The sequence below is a fragment of the Vulpes vulpes genome, chromosome 12, assembly GCF_048418805.1.
Source record: "Vulpes vulpes isolate BD-2025 chromosome 12, VulVul3, whole genome shotgun sequence".
NCBI classification, from domain to species: Eukaryota; Metazoa; Chordata; class Mammalia; order Carnivora; family Canidae; genus Vulpes; species Vulpes vulpes.
The window spans coordinates 137487614-137510668 of record NC_132791.1 but is presented as its reverse complement, the minus strand read 5'-3'; the positions used below and the strand labels follow the sequence as shown (position 1 = coordinate 137510668).

The following is a 23055-nucleotide window of genomic DNA, read 5'->3' as shown; positions in this document are numbered from 1 at the left end:
GGGCCCACAAATGTTTGCCAGTATGAGTTAACCAGACCCTAACAAAATAATTTAGACAAAAATCATTGATCGTGGCCAAAACCATCAGGTGAAAAGCTGATGGGGGCCTTTCTCACTGACAGCACCTAAGCCCAGTGATTAATCTCAATAAGAGTTACAATCAGAAATCATATCCCTCCTGATGTGATGCAACAAGAAATACACAGCACCACCTATAAAGTGTTACTGCCAAAAACTTGAATCTTTATGTGATCAAGCCTCTATCTCTACTGCCAATTAACAGGAGCCACAGGGCAAAGAGAAACCTGTAAAACACTAATTACTAAAAGGATGTAATCAGCCAAATCCAAAACGTGCAAAATGCTACAAAATGCATGACCCGATTTTTTTTCAAGGAATAAAAGGCAAGGGGAAAAAAAGAGACAAGGGAACCACTATAGACTTAAAGAGACCTAAGAGACCTATCAACCAAATGCAGTATGTGTGGACCTCGCTGAGATCTAAACTTGGAACAAACAAATCAACTGTAAACAGGCACCTAAATGGCACTAAGTAGATATGAACACTGAGTGGCTGGCTCTCTGGTAATAGTGTTTTATTTATTTAATAGTGTGACAATCAACTGAGGTTATGCATTTAAGAATCCTTATCACTGAGAAGACATGGGACTGACACAGACTAAATCATGAAAATCAGAACCAGCTCTCAGACACTTCAGTGGACACAGGTGGAGGAAGGAGAACACAGGGTAAGAGTGGCCACATGCTGGTAACCACTGATGCTATGCAATGGGTACGTGGGGGATTGGTGATACTATTCCATATTTGTGTATGATTAGAAACTTTCATCCAAAGTTTTCAAAAATTAAATTGTGTTAAGGATGGAAGAAAGAACACTGAGGGACATAAATCTTTGCCAATTGCATCAATGTGCTGTTAAAAGTCCGTATACAAATCCATCCTCACGCAGCGCGTGGCTACACCACCTTGTTCCCTGACTCTCATGTCTCATCTTGGTCGGCGGCTCCCTGGACACACAAAGTAATTTGAGAATCCTGAAGCAATTCATTCTCTGCATCTGTCTAGGCCAGAATAGTATTTTTTTTCATTAAACAATTTTCTCCTAGTGGTAGATCCCCTATGTCCTAACTTCAGAGATAGAAGAGGGAATCTTTCCAAATAACATTCAGCCAGGCTTATTAGATAGCACTATGAAACTCTCCAGGGCCAGAAAATCAGAAATGATACACATGATGAGTCCAGATCTCATGGCCATTTGCAAGTGAAGGCTGCTTAAAAGCCATCTGGCTTAGAAAAACAATCTTATGAGCACCCCTGCTTTCTTTCAAGAAATAATAAAACATGATGGTTTATAGCATGTCGACTGTGACCAGAGGAAGGTCACACAGTTCTGTCACTCATTAGCTGGAGGACTTCGGAAGATTTACTTATTAATCTTTCTGTGCTCCTGTTTCCTCCTCTATAATAGTTATACCTACCTCGTGAGGTTTTAAGAATTAAAGGAGTGCTTGGAATGGGGTCTGACAGACAGTAAATGGGTTACCTATTATTATTATCATTTCTGCCAGTCCATCTATACATGTTCAATCTCTCAAAGAATATAAGCACCCTAAGAACAGGCTCTAGATTGAATTCATCTTTTAAAGACCCCAGTGTGCCTCTTATCATTAGCAGCATCTGTTAAATGTTTCATTTGTTCCTCTGTTTATTTACCATATACGAGGATCTCTACAGGGAAGGGAATATGCTTGTATGTACTTGATTTTTATTTCTGATTAATGTTCACTTAATTCTGCCTAATGAGAAGATGAAAACCAACCTGGGTGCTATAAAAGTGACTTCTAGGACGCCTTTTCATCTAGACACTTGTGTCTGGATTTTGAAAGCACCTCATAAAAATCATGTCGTGAGAATCTCAAGTAGTTGCTCCACCTTGTTTGAAAACCATCACCCTAAATTTATAAGCTAACTTGAAAATCACTTTGATTAACTGGAGATTTAGTTAGGAATACGCAAAACTTTCACATCATTTCTGCCCTATAGCTGCCCAACCACAAAAGTTTTGTCAAACAGCCCAACACTGCTAGTAGAGAGAAGTTCTACAGGCAGATGAAGGCAAACTTTCTGCACAGTGGGATTATCACTCATTTTTTTTTCTCGCTCAAAAATGTAACACATTAAGCTCTTCCAAAAGATTTTTAAGGTGCAACAGCTATTCAAAACCTTCCCTCTCCTAGCAACAAACACCATTTCTCAGGAGGAATTAGTGTTCCCATTACTTTCAAGATCAAAGATAATTAGGCAACATTCCCCTTGGAATATTATAAAGCATAAAGGGATTATCTGAACCTTGACTCTGACTATACCACTACTACAATTCTTGAGCCATTTATATAAAAGCTGTTTCCAAGCAGATGGATTTTCCACTGGCAGTTTATCATGGTCCACAAAGATAGTGATGAATATCCTAGATGCTAGTCAGGCTTATGGCAAATCCTATACAAGTCTAATTTTTCAACTAATTTCTAGATATAAATTTAAAATATAGACAAATAAAATATTAAGTCTATATAAATTTAAATAAAACTTGTTAACCTCCCATAGCAACATTCTGTTTCTTATGATTGCTGAAAAACTTAGCTGAGTTTAATAAATTCCAAATGAGGGCAGCCCAGGTAGCTCAGCAGTTTAGCACCTGCCTTCAGCCCAGGGCGTGATCCTGGAGACCAGGACCAGGTCGGGCTCCCTGGGGGGAGCCTGCTTCTCCCTCTGCCTGCGTCTCTGCCTCTCTCTGTGTGTCTCTCATGAATAAATAAATCTTTAAAAAATAAATAAATAAATAAATAAATTCCAAATGATGAAATTTTAGCTGTTAGGTACAGATTTTTGCTACATAAAATGGAAAATTAGAAATTTAATCAGTTGAATTTTCCAAGTTCTTAATTTAATTGCGGGATAGCTTGACTCTCTCCCTCCACTTCTTCCTTTGCCTGATTTTCTACATGCTCTACCTCTAAATACACTCCCCCCCCCCCCCCCGCTTAAATACACTCTTGTGCAAAACATCATCCTTTATAGATGCTTTTTATCAGGTCAGTAAACTTATTAATGACTTCCTCAAATTTCTGGGAAGATTCACAAAACATCCTTACTCCTCTTTATGGTTTCCTTTTTATTATTATCAACTTAAAAACAATTAGGGACACTTATTGTAAAAGAGTAGTTTCACAATTAATGAGAATCTGTCATTAGGATACCTCCAGTGTTTCTCCAAATACTCTGATGTGCAGTGTTATCAAAAGCAATCACTACCTGTAATCCAAATATTAGGGATTTCAAGAATAAAAGTCAGCTATGAAGCACATAAGTTTCTAAAAAAGATCCTGTTGTTTATGCAAACTTTCCCAAGTAAAACAACTTTTGAAAGTCACTAGAAAAAGTTTTCAAAGCTACCAAAAGAGTAAAGGCTACAGAAAAGCTACAAGGCTCTACTCAAACTTGTCTTTAGCATTCAAGAACTCTATAGCATGGGCTCCTTAATAAGTCATCATTGTCATCCAAATAGGAAAATCAGAATGCTAATACACTAGGGTACATCTGACACCTATAAAAGCACTTCTCAAAAAGTGTTTCTAGACATATCTCCCCCTGCCAAAAAAAAAAAAAAATCAATTTTACAAAGCAAAGCAAATCATATTCTAAAGAAGTGCGTTTAGGTTAGCTGATTAAAGCCATCAAGATATCATTCAAACTTGGTCAGAAGCCACCTAAACACCTTTAGAAGTACAAAATCATTATCTCTAAATGCTAAATGATGAATTAATCAATCTTCTCAATTTAGGCACTCTAAATAAGAAGATTTTTTTCCTCAAGTACTCTTATATTCAGACATCAGAATAATTTGACAATCCAACAGTGTTAAATACAACACTGTTGTCTTTAATTATAACTTCATTTATTTACTTTTTATCTCAGATGTGTATTATCTTAAATGAATATATTTAGAAAGCCAAAAAGCAAATAAATGCAAATTATAATTGACTTTAAAAAATCAACCATGAGGTGCAAAGTGGATTTTTATTGAATTTCCATAAAAATCTGGTTCCAAAGTTAAATATGCAATCTCACACTGTGTGTGTAAATACCCCCACACACATTTCCAATAAAACTCCACTAACTTATAACAGGCAATTGTAATAAACTAATTGGAATAGTGATGTAACAATATAAACAAAAACTATGTGAAAGTCAAACAATGGAGAAAATTAATCCTTCAGAGCTTCCATTAGTCATCAGAATCATCTTACAATAAGTCTTTCTGATTTATGATAGAGAATTGAACATCTGAAGTTGTACTCACGTACTTTTAACAATAATCTAGTTTTGTGCTATTTGCACCCCATCCCCTCCTACAGCTACTATATAACATATATTCTGTTTTATTAACATATAAATATTCTTAATTAAACATAAGTTCTGATAATTTTTGGAACACCCTTAAAATAAAACAGAAGATTCTGGCACTAGACCATGCCCTATTAGATGAGAAAAGACTATCTTAGCGATTTCAAGCTCTTTATTTTTAAAGATATGATGACCACTTTTAACATAAAGTTAATGTCTCAATTTCAAATGTAAGACGGTCTATAAATGTTAGGAAAGCGTACTTTAATTTTTAAGGCAGGACCAATCTTGGAAAAAAGTTAATGTATGTAAGCAAGTGAAAACTTAAGAGTTTAGTACAAAAATAAGTGCTGTCAACTTGGAGCTGGCTATACCTACCAACATCCCTGCTCCAACCCTGATATGGGTGCTCCTTCCCTGGAGTGTTCCATTGAGGTTCCAGCTAGCAGACAGCTCTGCTTCATTCCAAAGTAGGGCAGGCCCACCATTGGATCTCCAAGCCACGTTCTCCAATCAGGAAAGCAGTCTCATGAGACCCACTGCAAACCACAACCCCATCCCCATGCTGTTCTCTCTCGTGACACAACAGCAGAGAAAAGGTGCCCAGGACACCTCTCCTACACTACCTCTTCTTGGGTTCAGCTGCCAATCAATCTATAGTATCAGCAGCTGAATGCTCAGAACCAACCCCAGATCAACTCAAGTCCACTACACTCTGAGCCCACTGAGGACAGGGACCTATTTATTTCTGAACTAATCACTTCCCCCCTCTTTATGTACCAAGGTGTCCAAAAGGTGCTTTGTAAAGGAATGTAGCAAAATGTGCTGAATCCCAAAAGCTGGGAAACAAAGATAGAGGGGAATGAAAAAGGAGATGTGAGGAGTAGCCAATGTGAAGAGGTAGGGAAGACAACCAAAAGTGAGTATCAAAGTAGAAATGTATACACCTCCTTATTTGACTCTTCCATGTGGACAGCACTGCAAATCTGCTGTTTCTGTAACAATGGAAAAGGGACAGAACCACTTAGTCTGAGGGCACTTTTAATCTAGCTACAGAGCTTTTCAAGGACACTGCTACATAATTTTAAACTTAATAAAATCAATACATTTCTCTTGCTTTGTGTCCACAACTGGGCTAACTTAGGAAAAAAAGGGCAACAATGTGAATGCAGCTTTAAATTTTAAAAATCTCAGGAATTTTCTTAGATTTTGTCAAAACATAAAAAATTACATGAAACATTAAATATTTTATGTTAAAATGTAAGTGAAAGCTAAAAATTATCACAGTAAGTGTATTAAAATTAAAAATAGCATAAAATAGAAGTTGTAACTTCATTATATATATGTATATCATATATATATATATGATATATCATATATCTCTGGAAGGAAATCACATATTATTAGTTAAAGGTAAGAGAAGCATGATAGTAATGAAACAAAAAAAAATTTTTAACAAAAAAAATTTGTTTTGTTAAAAAAAAATTTTTAAGATTTTATTTGAGAGAGCGAGTGAGAGAGTGTGAGCACAAGCTGGGGGAGGGGCAGAGGGAGAGGGAGAAGCAGACTTCCCGCTGAGCAGGGAGCCCGATGTGGTGAAGCTCGATCCCAGGACCCTGAGATCATGACCTGAGATGAAGGCAGACGCTTAACTGACTGAGCCACCCAGGTGTCCCTAAAAGAATAAACCTTAAATGATCTTAACACAAAAAGAAATAGTAACTATGTGAGGTGAGGGAGGCGTTAACTAACCTACTGTGATCATCATTTTGCAATATATAAGCATATGAAATCATACTAAATATCTTAAACTTATGCAAATATTATATACGTCAGTTATATCTCAATAAAGCTGGGGGGGGTAGAATGATGTATATCAAAAGGTGGTCACCATTCTTCTTTACTATGAATAAATAAGAAGATGAAACTAAGTTACATAATATTTTGGGATGCTTTTATGTTAACTGGAGAGTAGCCTCCTTGAGTAAGGATTTTTTTGAAACTGCATTTATACAAATGATATTTAAGTTTAAAATGCATTTTTTTAGCTTTAAAATTTTGCTTTTTAATAGGAAACTTATTCTATATTCTATAAATACTAGTGTCCTAAAATAGAACACTAGTCTCTATTATGGAGTAGAGGGAGGCAGGAAGAAGAAACAAACTTTGTTTCAAAGAAAAAAGTAAAAGTGCTCTAAATGTATGGTTCAAATAAATGAATTTTAAAGCATTAAACCTCTGAGTACGGTTACAGGCTTTTCACACCATGATATTAAAAGGGAACTTTCAGGGTGCCTACGTGGCTCAATTGGTTAAGCATCTGCCTTCGGCTCAGGTCATGGTGCCAGGGTCCTGGAATTGAGCCCCGCATCTGGCTCTCTGCTCAGCGGGGAGCCTGCTTCTCCCTTTCCCTCTGCCTGCTGTTCCCCCTGCTTGGGGACCTGCTCTTTCTTTCTGTCAGATAAATAAAATCTTTTTAAAAATGTAAAAAGAAAACAAACAAAAGAGAACTTCCCTCAATCTATAGTTTAAATTATGGTTAAGTCCAAATACTTCTGTATATTTTTTTATAACTAAGTCACATGAATATCTTTGTATACCTGTAAACATGTTTCTAAACCTAGTCTGCTTACTGTACCTATATACATCTCAAAACTATATACACTTGATATCTATACACGTTTCTCTATACCTACGTACATTTGAATACCTGTATCTTTCTATTCCGATTTCAAGTGAAAACAAGAACAATTTACAATAAAAAATATAACACAATTTTTTTTTGTATTTGAAAAAGAATGAGAAATGGAAGCTCTTTTAATGTAAAATTGCCATGGTTGGTTAGTTGAAACAATAGTGGACACATTCCCAATACCAAGATGAATATGGAAAAAAAAATAAGTAGCATAATATCATAAAATTTGTAGCTTACTTTGTGCCTTTTCACAGAAGTTTATCTGAAAGCCTAAAGTAAAAGAGATAAGTTCCAGTTCATTGACTGTAAACCAAACAAACCAAAATTAGAACATGACATTACATTTCTATATTACATTTGAATAAAACCAACTCAAGAACAGTTCAAATCACATAGCCCCCACCATCACAGTGATAATTGTAACATATGGCCTTTCTTTAAAAAGTCAGCTCTCTCTAGGGTAGAAGTACTTTATTAAGAGGAGTTGAAGTCAAGATTAAATTCTAAATTCTGCCATTACCTTAATTTTTCACATCTATTAGATAAATAGGACAGCTACTAGCCCCTGAAAGTCAAGAGTAATTTTTTTATAATCTTGTCAATTTTTTTGACCTATAAATTCAGAACATATTACAGGTTACTTTTATCAACTCAAATGAATGACTGAAAACTATTCATGATTAATTGCTATCCGTGATTCAAAATCTTCAAAAGAAGTTCATAGATTGTGAAGCCTAAACACTCAAAGCAACATTTTCTAATCAATTTGCTAACTTCAAGCATAAGACAATGAACTACTGAGGAGGAACTGCAATTCTCCTAAAGGAGGCCTGACAAGACTGTGTCCTCCCTAGGAATGAGAAGGCAGAGCAGGACCTTAGAAGTTACGGAAAGAAAACCTGTGAATTCTCCTTGAGAAGTAAACTCATGTCCTAAATCCTGCTGGACCTGGACCTGGTCCTACCTTATGCCTACATTTATACAGGTATAATTTCTTGTAAAATACACCCAGTAAAATAAGCTGTTTATGACAAAAACCTTCTCAAAATATGCTCTCACTACTTCAGTTTAATTGGGTGAATGTCTGGTTTTCTTGGTCTACCTACACCTGCGTTTATTAATGCTTTAGGAACTACACAGAGCAACTCGGATCATTCAAACTTGTATTTACACAAATGCAATCAAAACTCAGAAGAAAAGAGCCAGGACTAAAGGGAGGATGTGTTTAAGTAGTCTTTCCCATCCAGTTACCAAAATGCTTAAGATGCTATGATAAAGGGGCACCTGGCTGGCTCAGTGGTTGAGTGTCTGCCTTTGGCTCACGTTATGATCCCAGAGTCCTGGGGTCGAGTCCTACATCAGGCTCCCTGCATGGAGCCTGCTTCTCCCTCTGCGTATGTCTCTGCTTCTCTCTCTGTGTCTCTCATAAATAAATAAATAAAATATTTTTTAAAAAATAAAGAAATGCTAAGATAAAGATCTCACCTATAGCCTGCAAAACCTGAAAAATCTTAATGTAGCTTCTTTGCCCAGAAGTGACCTACTGCTCACTATGTAGTCACACAAAAGACATCACAGGAGGGAGTGGGAATGGACACACTTTATGGGCAGAAGTCCTGGGGGCAAACCTGGAGGCAGCCACCCCTCAAGCTAAACTTGCTGCCCCATCAGATGCTCTGCAGGAAGACTTCAGAAAGAGAAAAGTCAGAGAGCCAGTAGTCTTAAAAGGCCTAAGGCAACTAAAAGCCAGCAAACCTCCTGCTGGGCAAAATGAGGTGAGCACAGGTCCAGGAGCAGAGGAAACCCGTTCTCTGGAAGCAGCGATAATACAGAGGGCACAGAGGAGCTTTAGCCCTGGGTCAGAAGCCTCTCTCCCACTACCCACCACCACCACCACCACCACCACCACCCCACACACACACACACACACACACACACACACCCTACTCCCAGGAGAAGGAAGGGAAAACTCCCCTGGACAATTGGGAAGGAAGCAGATGAAACACTGAAACCATTTTAAGTCAACACTCTTCTTTTTTAGCTCACAGGTTGCTACTAGGTAGCAAAAATAAATGGTGGGAGGAGGGCAACAGAATAGCAATAGGAAGGCGAAAGGAGCAAGGAAAATAAAGGTACAGGGAAAAGAAGGAGATCTGTCTGCACAATCGTGTAAAAATACATTACAGGATCATTTTAGGAAATAAAAAAAAATGTGTAAAGGCGAATGTAACTGACAATATTAGGAAGTCACCAATTACCGCTCTAACACAGGAGGGGTTAAACCGACTTTAAGTACAAAATCAATGCAGGTAGCTAAGAAGGAAGGAGGCCAAAATTCTCACAGCAGCATTATAAGACTTGCTCTTTTTATCTAACTATGGGTAAAGTGACCACGTGAACAGATTCTGAGACCTCACACCAACATCCACCTCTGCATCATTTCTTACTCGGAAGACTTGCTAACAGACCCAGAGTGTTCACAGGCAATGACGGCTAAACTAACTCAAACTCAAACGTGATCTCTCACCTTTGAATTCCATTTAGTGTTATCAATTAAATCAGATAAAAAGGCTATCAGCTAAGTCTTTCTAGACCTCCCCTAGCTCCTTATACTCAAAGGGCAGGGAGGGCCCCAGGGGACCACCAGAGATCTTGTACAGGAACAGAAACAGAGAGGAAAACTTCCAGTACCCTCAGCTTCATACAAAGCCCATTTGTGGCTATGCTATAATTAGTCCATTAATATTTGTTCACATATGTTCCATTTTTTAGATCTCCCCTGTAGCTCAGAAATTCTGGCTGAATTCTGTCTTCTCATCCTCACACTTTAGATACTGCATCTATCTCCAGGAGACTAGGTATCAGTTGAATCTGTTGCTAATGATTAGTGAATTTTTAAAATTAAGATTTAATGCAAATAAACTCACTTGGGGCCAGAAATGAAAAAGATTCAAAATTGAAGCAGAGGATCATATAGAATTTAGTCCCAGGGTACAGATACCCGGGTAAAAAAGAAGGAGGCACCTGAAATTTTAAAATCCATACCTCAATCGTAATAACCCTTAGCTGGCCATGACTCAACCTACCATTACAGTATTGCCAGACAAAGTGAGCTGGTCTATGTTAGTATTGAAGGCTGTTTATGGTGTGCTTAAGTAAATACAAAAACAAAAGGCAGACAGTCTTTATGAAAGTAAAAAAACCAACTGAGAAATGTCAGCCCAGGGCCCTATTTCCAACTGTGAAAGTCAAGTCATTTCAGTTGAACCCCAGTATCCCTAACTATAAAATTAAGACTAGTATCAGGATGGGGCAGCTGCATGGTTCAGTTGGTTAAGTGTCTGTCTGACTCTTAATCCCGACTCAGGTCTTGATCTCAGGATGGTGAGTTCATTCCCTGCACTGGGCTCCATGAGTGTAGAGGAAGGAAGGAAGGAAGGAAGGAAGGAAGGAAGGAAGGAAGGAAGGAAGGAAGGAGAAGGGAGAGAAAGGAAGGGAGAGAAAAAGAAAGAAAAGAAAAGAAAAGAAAAGAAAAGAAAGAAAAGAAAAGAAAAGAAAGGAAAGGAAAGGAAAGGAAAGGAAAGAAAAGAAAAGAAAAGAAAAGAAAAGAAAAGGAAAGGAAAGGAAAGGAAAGGAAAGGAAAGAAAGAAAGAAAGAAAGAAAGAAAGAAAGAAAGAAAGAAAGAAAAGAGCAGCCCTGGTGGCTCAGCAGTTTAGCGCCGCCTTCAGCCCGAGGTGTGATCCTGGAGACCTGGGATTGAATCCCACATCAGGCTCCCTGCATGGAGCCTGCTTCTCCCACTGCTCCTATTTATTTATTTATAAATAAATAAAATCTTTTTTAAAAAAGGATAATATCAGGTAATCTTATCTTATAATCTGAAAACAGTGTGTCTGCACCTACTTTGCCAGCCTAACAGCTCCTGTGGGTTTTGCATATACCCAGTCCCCTTCTCTGGGTCAATGGTATAACCCAGAGGGTGCAGGGCAGGGGCCTAAGTGGTTTCCCACTTCCTCAGCAGCTCCTTCCAATTCCTCGGACATCCTAAGCATGGGTACTGCTGCTAATGGACCATGATGAACTACAGTATGGAGCCACACTAGTGCAAAGAAAATCAGAGCCGCCTTACTGGGTTAGGCCCATAGAGCAAGCTACCAAGTCTTCCTTCTGACACAAGCATGAAGAGTCTAGTTGTTTGCTCCCTCCCAAGTTCAACCTCAAAATTGTGGCAAGTGGCCTCAACTGCAAAGTTACTCAGAGTACATCATTATGGCTCTAACATCTAAAGATTTATCTTGGCTTGCCCAAAATTTGTGTGTGCATTGTACTTAGAGTGGTTTCCACTCCTGCTGTGTTTCCTTTCACTTTCCTTGCTTCACCATTCTCAAACTTAAAAGGGAGCCACTTATATTGAGTTAATCACAGCTTGTTTGCATCATCCAAAACCATTCGTGATTTGATAAATACAGATCAAATCCTTTCCATAGTTGTTTTTAACTTGAGATCTTGTCAGTCCTCATAAGCCATTTCTTTTTCCTGCCTGTGGCCAATGACCACCTCATTTACTCGTTGGCTCTATAACTAAATGCTATATATTATCATTTCCAGCCTGTTTGGGGGAAGCCCAAGTACATCCAGGGAGTGCAGCTGATTAACTCTGTGACTGTGGGCAAGTATCTAACCTCTATGAGCAGCGTTTTCTCATCTATAAAACAGAACAGCAATACTCAAAAGTGCTTTGTGACAATTAAAATATCTAAAATGTCCAACAAAGAGCCTGGAATGATGCAGGTTGTTATTACCACAGTGATTATTGCTGGTCTCTCCGTCAGGTGAGCAATGATTGTGGCACCTTCCCCATCAGACCAGCTTCACCTACACAAAACCAGTCTCTCTCCTTTCATTCCACGTCACCCTGAGAGAGGTAAAAGGGAAGGACTCCAGACAGCATGGGGATCCCCACCTCAGGCTCCACATTCCACCACAGCCCTTCCCAGACATAGCCTAGCGTCCCGGTGTCCAAGAAGGTGGATACTTTCCCTGGGAGGAACCTAACCCAGATTTCAGGGATACCGGCACACATCAGGGCTGCCAATTAATGTCACTTCTTAGTAAAGTCAGACAATGAATGCATATCAGATATAACTGGTAACTTTTCTTGTTTCTCCCTTTTATAAATTTTATGAGTGATCTTTGGTAAGCTGAAACATAACATGCCTTGAAAAAGTTGCTGCAAGTGCCTATTTCGATCATCTTTCCATGCGGTGGGGAACGATGTTTTTCAGGAATCAAGCTGCGTATGATATGAATGCTATCTTCTTTCGAGAGGCCCATGTTGAAAAAAAACTAACCAATGGTTCGTTTCACGTATAGCCACAAATTGGGCCAATCTTAATCACCCCTGGCCCCTGAGGCCTTTCTATAAGCACAGATTAATTCTCAACCTTGCCAAGAGCATGAAGAGACACATGGAGACTTTGTGGACTTCCCAGGTTGGGGGATAAGGGTAGAAGCGAACCCATGCCCATTCATTGGCAGGAACAGTCGGTCATTTGCCCTAGATGACAATGTAGTTAGAATGGCAACAAAAGTCATTAACTCTTATGCTAAATGGGTTCCTTTTACATATTATGTATAGTGTGGAAAGGGTTCTATTACCTTTCAAATCTACCAGTGTAAATTTTCTACTTAACTTGTAGATTTCCAATCCAAAACGCCTCCTAATTCAAAATGCTACTGTCAACCCTCCAGCGAGCTTAGAACTCTATAACATAAAGGAGCATCAGGAAGCAACAAAGCTCCAAAATCAACCCAAACATGGCTGGCTGCTTAGAGCTTCCACCCCCTGGCGGCAACCTAAAATAATTTCCCCTTTCTATTCCTGAATCTGCATCACTTCTGGCAAAGATTCTTCCCTCAGACCTGAATGGCTGAAATGGCTTTGAGCTCAGAGAACCTGTGTGAACCTGTGTTACTGAGCAATAAGAAGAAAGGCTACCAGTCACATAGGTGGGTTAAAAGCCACCTCATCTAGGGTAAATTACCTTATTGAATGTTAAATTCCCTAATCTATGAAAGGGGACTATGCTCACCTACCCTTACAGGGTGCTTATGAGCATCAAATTAGGTAACAGCAGTGAAAAAGAACTGTGTTAACTATTAATTTCCCTTCTTAATTTTAAATCTGAATTAAAGCTTCCCAGACTGTGTTACTTGGGCCAAAATCTCTATCTCCAAGAGATGGAAACTACAGAGGAAATGACCTGGGTTATGTATGAGAGTTTCTTACATTAGGTAAAAGAAATGGAAAGAAAATAAAGAACTTTACCAAAAAAAAAGAAAATAGGACTCAAAATACAGGGTTAACTAATTCCCCATCTCAAAACGAGTTTCAGTACACATTCACTCAAAGGTATGTGAGAACAAAAGGAAAGTATCAGGCAGCCCAGGTGGCTCAGCGCGCCTTCGGCCCAGGGTGCGATCCTGGAGACCCTGGAGACCCGGGATCGAGTCCCACGTTGGGCTCCCTGCATGGAGCCTGCTTCTCCCTCTGCCTGTGTCTCTGCCCCTCTCTCTCTCTCTCTCTCTCTCTCTCTCTCTCTGTCTCTCATTAATAAATAAAATCTTTAAAAAAAAAAAAAGGAAAGTATCTTGAAAGCATTGCTTTTGTACTTTTTCTCTCTTAATACTAGAGTTGCTCTCATTTTTAAGAGAACAGAGAAATGCAAGGTGCTCTGAGGGGGCCCAATTTGCTGAGCTGGACTTTGTATCAGGTTATGTGAAAAAAGTGTTAAAGGAATAGTACTGAGCACACTGGGGAGGGAAGGCAAGCAATTCTAGGGTTTGGAACTATATCAATTGTATGCACAATTCAGTTCTTTAAAATCCAGGTAAAGGCATCTTCCTATGGCTCTTAGAAACCACAGACTAAATGGCATGAAATAGTCAAACAGAATCGCAAATGGGGCATTTCACACATATTTTATATACTTAAATATTATTGAGAGAAAAAGGTATATTGATATTAAATCTTCTTTTCCTAATAGACGTGTTATTACACCTGAAAGTTCTGTTTTTTGTTTTTGTTTTTGTTTTTGGATTTTGTTACTATTTTAGAATACCTAACATACGTTACACATTACTTTACAAGGAGCCTGCTTCTCTCTCTGCCTATGTCTCTGTCTCTCATGAATTAATATCTTTTTTTTTTTAACCTTTACAAAAACCAATATCCATCACCATACACAAAGAACTTTTATTGTTGTAATGAGAACTTTCAAGATTTACTCTTTGGAACTTTCAAATATGCAATATAATATTATTAACAATAGTTGTCATGTTGTACATTATTTTGTGTGTGTGTGTGTGTGTGTGTGTGTGTGTGTGTGTTTTAAGCAGGCTACACTTCTAGGATGGAGCCCAACATGGGGCTGGAACTCATGGACCCAAGATCAAGACCTTAGTTGAAATCAAGAGCTGGAAGCCTAAAAGACTGAGCCACCCAGGCTCTCCCATCTGAGTGTGTTTTTTAAGGAGAATCAAACTATCATCTTTTTTTTTTTAAGATTTATTAATTTATTAGAGAGAGAGAGGCAGAGAGAGGTAGAGACACAGGCAGAGGGAGAAGCAGGCTCCATGCAGGGAGCCTGACGCAGGACTCGATCCTGGGTCTCTAGGATCATGCCCTGGGCTGAAGGCGGCGCTAAACCGCTAAGCCACCGGGGCTGCCCCAAAACTACCTTTTTACTTAAATTGGTATTTATAAACTGTTCAGGTGGAGGTAAATAGGCAAGGACTAGACTAGCCCAGAAGTTCTGTTATACATCTACATCTGAGACCCTAGAAGAAAAAAGGAACGACTGCCTACCTAGAACAGCTCATTAAGAGAATCAGAGGTACCTACAATGTATAACTACTTCCTGTAACAAATACTTTACAAATGCCTTCATGTTTTTCAGAATCAGTTGTAGATTCTAACTATTCTAATCACATTTTAAATATTGTTTTAAAAACAATTTCTCGGGACTCCTGGGTGGTTCAGTGGTTGAGTGTCTGCCTTCAGCTCAGAGCATGATCCTGGGGTCCCGGGATCAAGTCCCACATCAGGCTCCTAGCGAGGAGCCTGATTCTACCTCTGCATATGTCTCTGCCTCTCTCTGTGTCTCTCATAAGTAAATAAATTTTTTAAAACTGACATTTCAGGACGCCTGGGTGGCTCAGCAGTCTGCCTTCAGCCCAGGGTGTGATCCTGGAGTCCCTGGATAGAGAGTCCCACTTCGGGCTCCCTGCATGGAGCCTGCTTCTCTCTCTGCCTGTGTCTCTGCCTGCCCCTCCCCCTCTCATGAATAAATAAATAAAATCTTTGAAAAAAAAAACCTGACATTTCTCAGCTACCCGAGTAAAGTTTATAGAAGTTTTATTTTCCCCCTAAGTCTCTAAAATAAACTTCTTGGGTTTATGAGATCTTTAAAACCTGTACATTTTAAGCGACTAGTAACTGTAGCAAGTAAATAACCATGTCTATTAACAATCCTTATACACTTATAGTTTATAATTTTCCAAGCACTTCTGTATGCATTAATCAATAACGTGATCCTCATAACAGCATTGCCAGGTAAGTTTTATCCCTATTTTAACAGATGAGAAACTCAGAGTTCAGAGAAGGTGAGTAATCACCCCAAGTCACAGAGCTTGTACATGATTGAGCAGTTACCTGAATCCAGGTAAAGACTGACTCATCAGGAATATGCTTAAAGGAGAGGCTCCATAATGAAAAGTAGAAATCCACAGATTACTGAGAAGAGTAGGACCCAGCAATAATGAAGCTAAAGAAACTGTGTAGTGGATCATGAGGGGTTAGGGACACGTCTACTAATAATGAAAGAGACCATTAATGGTCTCTATCCTTACAAATAACAGCATTGTTGCTATTAACAATGGTGATGGCTGGCATGTATCACATCCTTACTATATGTCAGGCCCATGCTCTACATGCATCCTCAAAGAAGCTGTGACGTAAGCCTTATTCCTACACTCCAAATGAGAAACTGAGGTCTGGAGAGGTTAAGTATCTTGCCCTGGGTCACAAAAGTTTTCAATCCTGATGAGGAGATTCAAATCCAGGACCCCAGAGCTATGACTCTTAAACATTATGATATAAAGAAAAGAATGCCTCCTAACTTGGGCCACTCCTGAGCCACAAACCTCAAAGCTATGAAAAAAAGTATATGGGGTTATCCAGTGCCCAGCACAGGGCTCATCACACAGAAGGACCTGAAATGTACTCCATATGCCCTACAACTAGCTGTTTGAAGGGGGAGGGGCCATTAACACCTCCGAGGAAGGCAGTGTGTTGGGGCGGCAAGGAGAAGCCCACTGAGGAAGGGGAGGGGGATATCTACTAAACATTCTAAGGATCTGAAGTCTGATCTAAACCTGAAGGTCTCTAGAGTAAACGAAGCATGAAAGGCCACGCTCTAACCATACAAAACAAACAAAAAGGATCCTAAATTGCTGGTAAGCTCACGGTCTCTAACCTGGACTGTGCTAGACAACGTCCTGAGACTTTCAAGTGCTTCTCTTCATTCTGAGTAAGCAAAACAGGCTAAAGAACAAGATATAACTAGCAGTTTCCTGTATCAATCAAGGCCAGAGATAGTACTGGTAAAGGAAAAATTCATCAAGATTTCAAAGAGAAGACTTATGACCTCTTTCTCTCTTTGGAAATAGGTTCGGCTTGTTAGAAAGTTTAGTTTACTAGGCACTGAATCTCAGGGATGGCGGAGAAGAATAGAGAACGTCCGAATGATGCCCAGCCGCAAGGACTCTGTGCTCCTAGAACACTCCAAGCTCTTTCTTTCCCACTTTGGAACCTTCATATACACCCTTTCCCTCTGCCTTTAGCACAGGCGTCATCTTTGCACACAGGTCTCCTTAAACCATCTCATCGAAGCAGTCTACCTTTCCCCGTTATCTTCCATCACTAAACCCAGCTTGTTACCTTCGTAACACTTTTTTCTCCATTAGTAATCTTTCTTATTTACAAGCGGAGTGTCTTCCCTCCCCCATCCCGTCAGGACCACAAGCTCCACCAGGAATGAGACTGCCCGGTTCACTTATTTCTCTACACCTAGTGCTACAGTCTATCCCAAGGCCCAGGCAGGTCCTCAATAAAAAAAAATTTTTTTGAACAACAAAATAAATGTATACAGCTTTTTCAAACTACCAATCAATCTCCGCACACCCCTCCTTGCCAAAACAAACACAAAACAAAAAACCACTTGCATTATTTTTATAAACTTTGTAGGTCACCCATTTTGCATAAGCAATACAATCCTAAATTGTCATTTTGCTGTTTCATTTCCCCGCCAGCAACTACAGTCTAGACTGTAAGATCAGGAAATCCATGTTTCACTTCGTCTGGATGGTGTGCCGTGCAACATAGTGGCATCCAATAACTAACTCAATTTGAATTAATTATGAAGGCCTGCACAGAAAGTGTCCTCTGAGCTCTGACATCATCCTGTCTATGTATCACCATTCTTTATGTGTATTAAAATTATCTCATAGGGAGGGCAACCGGGATTTAAAAAAAAAAAAAAAAAAAAAAGGCATAAAATCCTGTCTCTGCTTCCGGAACGCAGACACTCTCATACACACGAAACAGCCAGTAGATGCGGAACCTACCAAGTCGTGACACACCGAGACACGCGGTTCAGACGGACCAGAGAGCCCCTTCGGACACATTTCCAGCAAAGAGTGGCCATGGCGACACTGACCACCAAGGGTCCCCGGCCGGCGCTGCGAACCGTGTAACCTAAGCAGCGAGCCGAGGTCGGCAAGAGATTTCTGAGATTCCCGGTTTTAAAAATAACACTACTCCTCCAAATTCCGCAGGAAACTTAAGGAAATGGCCCCCGACGGGCGGGGGCCTGGTGCCGTGCACAACGCCCGCACCCGCCGCACCCCACCCCCACCCCACCCCCACCCCCACCCCCAGAGCCGCGCGGCTCCGCCAGCGCACTCGGCGGGGAGAGCCAGGAACGAGGAAGCTGCCGCGGAGGCGCAGGCGGCGCAGGAGGCGCAGGAGGCGCAGGCGGCGCCCGGACCCCTGCCCGTGCTCGCCCGCACCCCTGCGCCCCCGCGGCGGCGGAGGCGGTTCGCGCGCCCCGCCGCGGTCTACCGCACCCCCAGCACCTTACAGGTGGCCCCGGCCGAGCGCCCCCCCCTCCCCCCGCCGAAAGCCGGAGGCGCGGGTCCCGCGGGCCGGGAGGTCCGCTCCAGCTGCGCCCCCGCGGGGAGCCAAGATGGCCCTGCGCGGGCCCCGCTGCGGCGGCGGAGGCGGCGGCGGAGGAGCGCCGGGGGCCGGGCCGGGCCGGGCTGGGCTGGGCTGCGCGCGCCGCCGCCTCGCCGCCTACCTGCCGGCCCGGCGCGGGCCCGGAACCGCGGGCGGGGCGGCGCCAGGTGAGGGCGGCGGCGGCGCGGCGGGGGCGGCGGCGGCGGCGGGGGCGGCGGGGGCGGGGTGGGGGCGGGGGCGGGCCAGGTGGGCCGGGGCCGGGGCCGGGGCCGGGGCGCGGGGCGGCGGGCGCGGGCGCGGGCGGAGGCGGAGGCGGAGGCCGCGGCCCCGGGCCTGCGCGCGGGGCCCACCCGGGGCCGCCCGGGCGCGCGGCGGGAAGCGCGAGGCGGGAGCGAGGGCGGGCGCGGGCGGCTCGGGTGGCTCGGGTGGCTCCCTCCGCCGGCTCCGGGGCGGCCGCGGGCGCGGGGACAGGCCGCGGCGACCGCGACGGCCGCGCCGGGGCGGGGGGCGCCGGGGGGGGCCGGGGTCGCGGCGCTGGCGCGCTCCTTACCCTGCATGCTGCTGACGGCCGGGTGGCCCGGCGCCGGGGGCCCCGCGGGGCCCGGGGTGCCGCCGCCGCTGCCGCCCCCGGAGCCGCCGCCGCCGCCGCTCGGGCTCGGAGCCGCCATTGTTGGGAGTGAGGAGCCGAGCGGCGCCGCGGCGGCTGCAATGCAGCAAGCTCGGCCTCTCGCACGGCCGAGGGGCGTGGCCTGCGCCCGCCGTGGCCACGCCCCCGCCCCGCCCCGGCCACGCCCCCGCCGCGCCTGACGCGGAGCCCGGGCCAGCTGCGGAGCCGCAGAACCGCCCCGGGCGCGGGCGCGGGCGCGGGCGCGGGTGCGCGACCCCGGGCGGCGGGGGGTGGGGGGCGGAAAGCGGGCGGGGGGCCCCGGGGGCTCACGCGGTGTGCGGCCCGGGAGCGAGCGTGCGCGCGGCGCGGAGCCTTGTCGTTCCGGCAGAGGAGCCCAGAGCCGGAGAACCCCGGTGTTGGGGGCACCCGGGTGGCTCAGTGCTGGAGCGTCCGCCGTTGGCCCAGGCAGTGATCGTGGGGTCCTAGGATCGAGTCCCACGTCGGGCTCCCCGCATGGGGCCTGCTTCTCCCTCTGCTTTTGTCTCTCTGTGCCCCATGAATACATAAATAAAATCTTTAAAAAAAAAAAAAAAAAGAAGAACCCCCATGTTGGGGGGCACTTGACTGGCTCAGATGGTGGAGCATGGCACTCTGGATCTCCGGGGTCGTGCTCAGCATGAAGCCTACTGGAAACAAAACAAAAACAAAAACACCCACCTCCTTGCTGGAAACCTCAGAACCCCAAACCAGGGCGGTAAAGCTGAAGACGATCCCAGGGGTCATGCTTCCTGTCTAGCCTCTGACGTGGCACGTCCACAGAGGAGTTGGCCTCCAGCTGTGACTCCCTGTGGAGCTCCTGTTAAGCTCTCCCTAACACCCCAACTCTCTATACTGGCCTGGGGACTGCCAAGGTATGCTCTATGGACTCATCCTGAAACTATGAATCAGAAGCTACATTTTAATAACATCTCCCGGTAATTTGTATAGACTTTAAATTTGAAAAACAGTGTCTTTTTTTTTATTTATTTATGATAGTCACAAAGAGAGAGAGAGAGAGAGGCAGAGACACAGGCAGAGGGAGAAACAGGCTCCATGCACCTGGAGCCCGACGTGGGATTCGATCCCGGATCTCCAGGATCACGCCCTGGGCCAAAGGCAGGCGCTAAACCGCTGCGCCACCCAGGGATCCCCTGAAAAACAGTGTTTTAAGCACCCAACACTCCCTGGCCTCCCAAAATGCACTGTTTATGTCATCATCTTCCCCTTCACACACACTGGGTTCCCTCTCCCACTGCCTCTGCACCTTATAAGACCAGGTGTGGTCATTATTATGGACTGCATAAAACGACAACCTACCCCCAAAATCAGTTTTCTTCCAGTGCTTTGCACAGAGACTTTGATTTTAGGAAGGAAGCAGCTAAAAGCAGAAAAATAGTCCTTGGTGAGGCTAAGAGTTTCCGAGCCAACGGAAATGTGATTGGGAAGATGGAGACCTGGGTCTCTGGGCAGAGATAGGTCTTCCTATAATAGAATGACCAACAATACAACTTTGCAAGTAATCTAAACCGTGGAGCTGGACGGTCCTTGCCCTTTGGAAGCATTGCACAATGTACACAAGGTCCTCCTTCCATGTGGACCTTGTCTGTGCTGGAACTTCCTCAAAGCATGCTGTAAATGTGTCCTGGGTCAGAAGAGCCCTGCCTTCTTGCTGCAGACCCAACTTCACCCTCATCATGATTGCTTGGATGCTAATAGTGGCTGGAGAAAGGGCTTAGGAAAAGTAAATTGGGGAGGCAATAAAGAACAATAAATAAATATTGAAGAGAGCAGGTAAATGTACGTAAGATGTACTTAAGGCTTTCAAATTCCACTCTGCCTCAGAACACCCCTTCTAAGGGAAGGGGTTTGGCTGAAGCAATATCTCCAAGTCTAAGTCATTATATGCACTGCTGAATCCCCATCTCAGAATCAGTAGCCCATCGTGCTCTTGTGGGTCCTGAGGAATCCAAAGGTGGGGTCCTTCCAGGGGAAATCTTACGAGAACTGGAAAGAAAAGGTTCCCATCCGGGCTGTCTGGTCCAGGTTACAAGCTAATTATTCTGTCTACGTCTTCTGTCTGGTGCTCATGGGAAGAGAACAAAATGACAAAGAAAAGGAGGATCTGTGGCTCCTTATCATTCTCTCCTTTGAAGGTGCAGATTGGAAGATGGCCCCCTCTTCTTTGGAGTTTATACTTTTGTGCCTGGAGGGGCTAGTATCAAAAAGCAAATGAAGTTCCTCTTTCAAACTATGAAGACAACTTACCAACAATTAGAAAAGATTGATGCAGAAGAAGGAGGGACCGCCCTTCCCACGCAATTGTTTTGCATTTCCATTGGCTTGGCCTCTTTGGCATATTAAGAAAAGGCATCCACAGCCCTATAGTTTTGCTGACAAATGAACTAAATATAGTATCTTGTCATCATCAGGCTCCAGATGCAGCATGACCAGATACAAAATAGTTCTATTTGAGCAATTTTCAAACACTTTCTTCCAGTATCTGCCAGTATCTGCCAATAGGGTTCCCAACCAGTTTCTGTTGTCTAAACGTCACTGTTGTATGTGTGTGTCATCTCATTTCTCATTTCCAGCTCTTTGAAGATTGGAGTGGTGCCAAAAAAATAGCTTGGAGGACTTTTGGTCTCCCCATCCCCATAAATACCGTGAGAATCCCACTCCCATTCTTTGATGTGGGTAGTTGATTTATTTACAGTCTTACTATATAAAGTGCTACAGCCCTCTTTTCCAATTATACATATTTCTTTAATAAAGCTTGTTGTTTCTTTGATAGACATTCTAGAGGCAATACTAGTGATTATACAACTACTGGGAAGAGTTTTTTAAAACATACAGTTTTCCAGTATTATTTTAAATTATACATAAAAAGTTACATTTAGGATTATGCAAACCATCAATTACGTCTGCATACTGGCAAAAACGAGGAACAATCTTGATTTGTTCAAACTGGCAAAGCTATAGGCTTTTTTAGTTTTTCTTTTTTTTAATTCTTTTTGGTAAAGATTTTATTTATTTATTTCAGAGAGAGAGCACTCAAGCTAGGGGGACAGGCAGAGGAAGAGGGAGAAGCAGACTCCCCACTGAGCAGGAAACCTGAGACAGGGCTCAGTTGCAGGACTCTGGGATCACAACCTGAGCTGAAGGTAGACACTTAAAAGACTGAGCCACCCAAGTGCCCCTGCTTTTAACTTTTCCTTATGCGCATATTTTTCTTATATTTGTGTTTTATCGTTCATTATAGACTGAACTGTGTCCCCCCACCCCCAAAAGAAAATAAAACTATGTATAAGTGACTGTACTTGAAGACAAAGCCTTTAAAGAGGTGATTAGGGTAAAGTGAAGTCATATGGGTGTGCCCTAATGCCATATGTCTGATGTCCTTTAAAGAGAATAAGACACAAACACACACTGGGAAAACTGGGAAAATGCAGGGAAGAAGCAGTCATGTACAAACCACGGAGAGAGGCCTCAGAAGACACTGATCCTGCCTACAACTTGACCTCAGACTTCCAGCCTCCAGGGCTCTGAGAAAATAAATTTCTGTTGTTTGAGCCCCCCAGTCCATGGTACGTGGTTATGACAGCCCTAACAAACTCATACATGGCTTAGAAAATTAATTGCTTAAAAAGATAACTCTTTAAGTAATAATAATTGTAGCTGGCATAATCTTTGGGGAGAAAACAAGCCAATTAGGCGGTAACTATCAATAATTCAAGAAATTCATGGGGCACCTGGCTGGCTTGGTCAGAAGAGAATGTAACTCTTGATCTTGGGGTGCTGAGTTCAGGCCCCATTTGGGTAGAGAGATTACTTTTAAAAATTAATTAATTTAAAAATAAATCTTTTTTACAATTCACATTTAGAAGAGCTCCTTGAGAAAATCTCCACATGAGTTTGAAACTCTTGGCTCCTCCATGTAATGACATTTCTATGTCATTAAAGAGGATAGGAAATAACAGATTGAGACCATTGCTTG

At 42.9% G+C, this 23055-nt stretch overlaps 1 protein-coding gene across 5 annotated transcripts in view; it reads right to left on the bottom strand.

The window, feature by feature from the left end:
- The window catches only part of MAP2K4 (mitogen-activated protein kinase kinase 4), a 132122-nt gene extending 112991 nt beyond the window's left edge, over window positions 1–19131 (bottom strand). For 3 of the 5 annotated variants that reach the window (XM_072730371.1, XM_072730375.1, XM_072730372.1), the window contains exons 1-2: window positions 18966–19098; window positions 7357–7389 (exon numbers count right to left, since the gene is read on the bottom strand). In XM_072730371.1, coding sequence (XP_072586472.1) covers window positions 7357–7389; window positions 18966–19083 — 151 coding nt within the window. In that variant the 5' untranslated portion in view covers window positions 19084–19098. Of the gene's footprint in view, window positions 1–7356; window positions 7390–18965 lie in introns of all 5 variants that reach the window. The other 2 variants (XM_072730373.1, XM_072730374.1) reach the window with 2 other exon arrangements.
- Window positions 19132–23055: the final 3924 nt, after the last annotated feature.